Below are 4,906 nucleotides of genomic sequence, written 5' to 3'. Positions count from 1 at the left end.
TTCTGGACAGCAAAATATCATGGCCTATCACTCCAGACTGAGGCCAAGATTCTGTCTGGACACTACCATCCTGATTTTATGCCTAAACAGGTCACTTATGAGTCCCAGGTGATTAACTGCTCCTCTACAGATTCTGGTTTGCCTCTTGGTCATAGAAATTGCATTTTAAAGATATTCTGGACATCTATTAAAAGAGACACAAGATCACTGAGACTCTTCTACCTAGCTATTCATTTTAAAGATTCCTAGATAGTCAAGTCATATACTGGACATATTCTACAATGTCCACATTTGCTGCCTAAATTAGATATCCTTTAAATCTGGGAGCTAGTAGTTTTACAAGTCTCTTTATCATTGGCTCTTTCTGATAATCAATCTTCAAACAAACAAACATTTTAAGCCAAAGGCAGCAAGTTATTCCAGACTAGGAATGGATACTTTCCATAATTCCTTCCTCTTGTATGATCTTGCTTTATGTGTTTCCGAGTATAAAACTTCATACTTACTGTCTTATAAACTGAACTGCATCTTCATACTTCATTCCACATTCAATCAAAGCAAGTGCAACCAGCACAGGTGCCCTGCAGAGAGAAACTCAATTGTAAATATGCACACATCTTTAGAATTAAATTTTAAAAACCAGATTACATGTTACCAAAACTCTAATATTTATTATAAATCAATTTTAATATCATTTCCTTATCAATTACTAAAAAGATGCTAGACTTCAACAAAATCCTTTTCGTGAGCTAGGAGAGGGTCAGAAAATTGATAATTAGAATCAGTCTCAATAAAAGTATGTACTAGTATTTTTAAATATAACAAAGGAAATGAAGTTTTTTAAAAAAGTCAATTATAGGGCACTGATTTTGGACTACCTAAATTAACCCAAGTCAAATTAATAATACTACCTTTGCTCTTCAAGATAAGGACTGAAACTTAGAAACTTTACTATACTATAAAAAAAAGGAAAACAACAAACAAAAGGGCTAAGCAGAGGTAAGAACCTGAGTCACCACTACCTGCACTAATGTTTTGAGTCAAAGTACACACCATAAATTGACCTTTAACCTTCTGTTGATGAGTGTTGCAACACCATTCCATGCAATGCTCAAGGAAAAGGTTTTTTTAAAAAATTAAAATTACTTTTCATTCTCCATTAAACTCCACATCTCCTTTCAGGAGTTTAAGTTCAGCCATCTGCTCTCCACCTTCTAACTTCCCACACATCTCAATCCAAAATTAACCATGTACAGATTTTTTTAATGTTATTGCACATTTCAAAAGCCTGAACCTTTGGTTACTTGGTACAGCAAGAAAAAGAAAACTGAATTAAGAGTATATTTTTAGCTCAAAGATTAGACAATTACATTAAGTCATTTTCAGAACAACTGAACCACCACCCACTAAATCTAGTATGGCATCAGACAACCAATGAAAACACAAAAAGCAGCTTTTGTTCTCATTTCCTTTCCTTTCAGGCAATTAAATATTTAGTGTAATAAATGAAAATTTCTACCCAAGTGAAATATTTGATAATGAATTCACACACAAAAGGGTAAGAACTTACCTTCCCAATCCCGCAACACAATGCACTGCAACACAGCAACCTGGTTCTTCACGAAATTTGGTTTTTAATAGGTTTAGCCAATCATCCACTATCTGATTAGGGGGTGGCGCACCATCATCAAATGGCCAATCCTGGAAAGAAAAAAATCTTTTATTTAAATTGGTATTTTCTCTAGGATTAACTCCTAATACTGAATAGCTGCACAATACAGAGGGCGGGCCTACTTGAACCAACTATACCATATATACCTATTCTTAATAACAGGATTCTGGTCACTGCTTAAAAATGATCCAAGATAGAAATTCAAGTGTGTCAAATAACTTAGCCTTCTTCAATGAAGTGTAATTAGTGTCTAATTTTATCTTATGGAAATCTCTTATGATAGTGATAAGAAATTAATATTCCTCAAATATTTTGTCTGAAGCAATCTGTAAACAGACATAGAGAAAACTGTAAGCCCAAACAAAGTAAGAGAAGATACACCTGTCGATATGATTTAAAAGTACACTCTGGCAAAGAAGTATACCAATAACTGGTATCTTACTGGTCTCTACAAATATTTGTGAGGATTATCCCCCAAACAGTTCTAAGATATAAAGTCTTTTCTTTAGAGAAAGGCTCTTTGATAAAAAATCTCCAATAGTTAGCATACCATAGCAGAAGCATACTATCGTCTTTGTGCTTATTTATACATATTTAAAAGCCATGTAGCAAATATTTTTAAAGCTTTGCCTAAATTATACATATCTCATTGAACGAGCACAGTGCCACATATTAGGGTCCCTAAGCAAACGGAGACCCCTTTCTTTCAAGTATCCCTTTCTTTTTATATTCATCACTAGAGGCCCGGTGCACGAAATCTGTGGGGGGGGGGGGGGGGGGCAGCGGCCAGGGTGTCCCTCAGCCCAGCCTGCACCCTCTCCAATCTGGGACCCCTCAGGAGATGTCCGACTGCTGGTTTAGCGGGATCGGATCTAAACCGGCAACCAGACATCCCTCTCACAATCCGGGACTGCTGGCTTCTAACTGCCTGCCTGCCTGATTGCCCCCTAACCGCCTCTGCCTGCCGGCCTGATTGCCCCCAACTGCTCTCCTCTGCTGGCCTGATTACTCCCTAACTGCTTGCTCCCTGACGCCGGCTCCCCTGCCAGCCTGATTGCCCCTAACTGCCTCTGCCTCGGCCCCCACCACTGTGGCTTTGTTCAGAAGGAAGTTGGACGTCCGGGAGGAAATCGGACGTCTGGAAGATGTCTGGTCGACCCGGTCTAATTAGCATATTACCCTTTTATTAGTATAGATATGCATGGGTTGGTCTTAATTAAAAAACAGCCAGGTGATTCTCTTCCTTGCTACCTTACAAGAGGTCCTAAGAAACCAATACAAATCACCTTTGAAGAAGGAGGAAAGGGGACTCACATTTTACATATCCTCTTTTCCATCTAGCTTCAAGGACAGAAATGTAAAAACACCGGAAATTTTTTTTAAACATTAAGACTATTCTAATGAAATTGGATAAAAACACTTTAAGATACTAGAGAAGGAAAAAGAGAAAAGTGACAGAGCATTAAATTGATTCTGCACTCATTATTGGCACCACTAAAACACTTCATGTAGCCCATTAGCCATGACAGTACATTATGTTTGATTTGTCAACTACACCCCATAATTAAAGGGCTGTCAGTGTTATCATTATAAATGTCACTACAGTTTAACTGTAAATAGCTATAAAACCAGTAAGTACTTTAGTTGAGAGTTTACTTCCTCTAATAATACTCCCTAAAATGCACCTAGTTAAGAAACAGTAACACAAAGCATGCTTCACTTACTCAGACAAGCAGTAAACAAATTCCAAGATTAATTTTAAATGTCCTTGTTTTTTCAAGCTTAAGTTGTTAGCCCTTTAATTTTTTCTAATCATAGCTATTTAAAACAAAAGCCTAGATTTAAAGGCCTCGAATAAATCCCGGACCTACCAGCATTTTCTACAAATTAGTTCAAGTTCTTTACTTCATTTCTATTTCATAAAGATATTTATCAACATTACTGACTCAAACAGACTACAGTCAATCCACAGTTCATTTTCTCACCCTGCCATCTGTCAAAACAAACGAATTTCTCATCTAACCAATGGAAAACATACAGTAGACCCCCAGTGGGTGCCTGAAACCGCAGATAGTACAGACCCTATATATACTATGTTTTTTCCTAAATGTACAAACCTATGTTAAATTTTAATTATAAATTAGGCACAGTAAATTATTAACAATAAAACAGAACAATTATAATAATATACTGTAATAAAGGCTATGCAAATGTGGTGTCTCTCTCTCTCCAATAATTTTTATATTTTAAGTCCAAATCTATTCCTGAATCTGTGTAATGATCTCTTATTTGTTGGTGTTACTTGTTACTAGGCTTAAGGCTTTCTGGTGCAACATTTGCTGTCAATTGGAACATTTTCTGTTCATGTCTTCCACCCACAAATTTAATGTTTCCATCTTAACTAAGCACTCATACACTGGCTATAACTTTTGCAGTCTGAGGTACACAGCAAAACTAGCATAAATTTTTTTCCTTCTTCACACTTTCACAAAGAAGACTCATTCCTACTGTGATCATAGCAACTTCAGCCTACTTTTTTCTTTCCTTATTAAGTGGAGAACTTTCACCTTTTCAGTTAAAGGAAGCATATTCCAGCTTCTCTTTGGCATATCTGAATTGCCAGTATCACTATTTTTGCACTTTGGATGGGATGAAGCAATACTTCATCATACTACTCAGAATAGCACACGATTTAAAATGTATCAATTGTTTATTTCTGGAATGTTCCATTTAATATTTTAAGACCACAGTTGACCCCACAAAGTAACTGAAACCATTGAAAGCGAAACCGCAGATAAGGGGGTCCACTATACTTACAAGGAAAAAAACTTCAAAAATTCAGCCTAGCCCTAACCGGTTTGGCTCAGTGGATAGAGCGTCAGCCTGCGGACTCAAGAGTCCCAGGTTCGATTCCGGTCAAGGGCATGTACCTTGGTTGCGGGCACATCCCCAGTAGGGAGTGTGCAGGAGACAGCTCATCGATGTTTCTCTCTCATCGATGTTTCTAACTCTCCATCCCTCTCCCTTCCTCTCTGTAAAAAATCAATAAAATATTAAAAAAAAAAATTCAGCCTAGCTTCAAGAAGTAAAATTTGGTTTTGTTTAAACACAGGGCTACATCAGAAGTTAAAGTTTTGTGTGTTTTTTTATGTGTCTATATATATATATATATATATATATATATATATATTAATTCTTTTTTGTTTAAAGTATTACATATGTTCCCCTTTCCCC

At 36.6% G+C, this 4,906-nt stretch overlaps 1 protein-coding gene across 1 annotated transcript in view; it reads right to left on the bottom strand.

Moving 5' to 3' along the window:
• Nucleotides 1-442: 442 nt before the first annotated feature.
• PTP4A2 (protein tyrosine phosphatase type IVA, member 2) overlaps nucleotides 443-4,906 on the bottom strand; it is a 10,189-nt gene continuing 5,725 nt past the window's right edge. The window contains exons 3-4 of the mRNA XM_023758500.1: nucleotides 1,571-1,701; nucleotides 443-581 (exon numbers count right to left, since the gene is read on the bottom strand). Coding sequence (XP_023614268.1) covers nucleotides 503-581; nucleotides 1,571-1,701 — 210 coding nt within the window. The 3' untranslated portion in view covers nucleotides 443-502. The remainder of the gene's footprint in view (nucleotides 582-1,570; nucleotides 1,702-4,906) is intronic.

This window comes from Myotis lucifugus, unplaced genomic scaffold, assembly GCF_000147115.1.
Source record: "Myotis lucifugus unplaced genomic scaffold, Myoluc2.0 scaffold_131, whole genome shotgun sequence".
Classification (NCBI taxonomy): domain Eukaryota; kingdom Metazoa; phylum Chordata; class Mammalia; order Chiroptera; family Vespertilionidae; genus Myotis; species Myotis lucifugus.
Note: the sequence above shows the minus strand (reverse complement) of the source record. Positions and strands in the feature narration are given on the sequence as shown.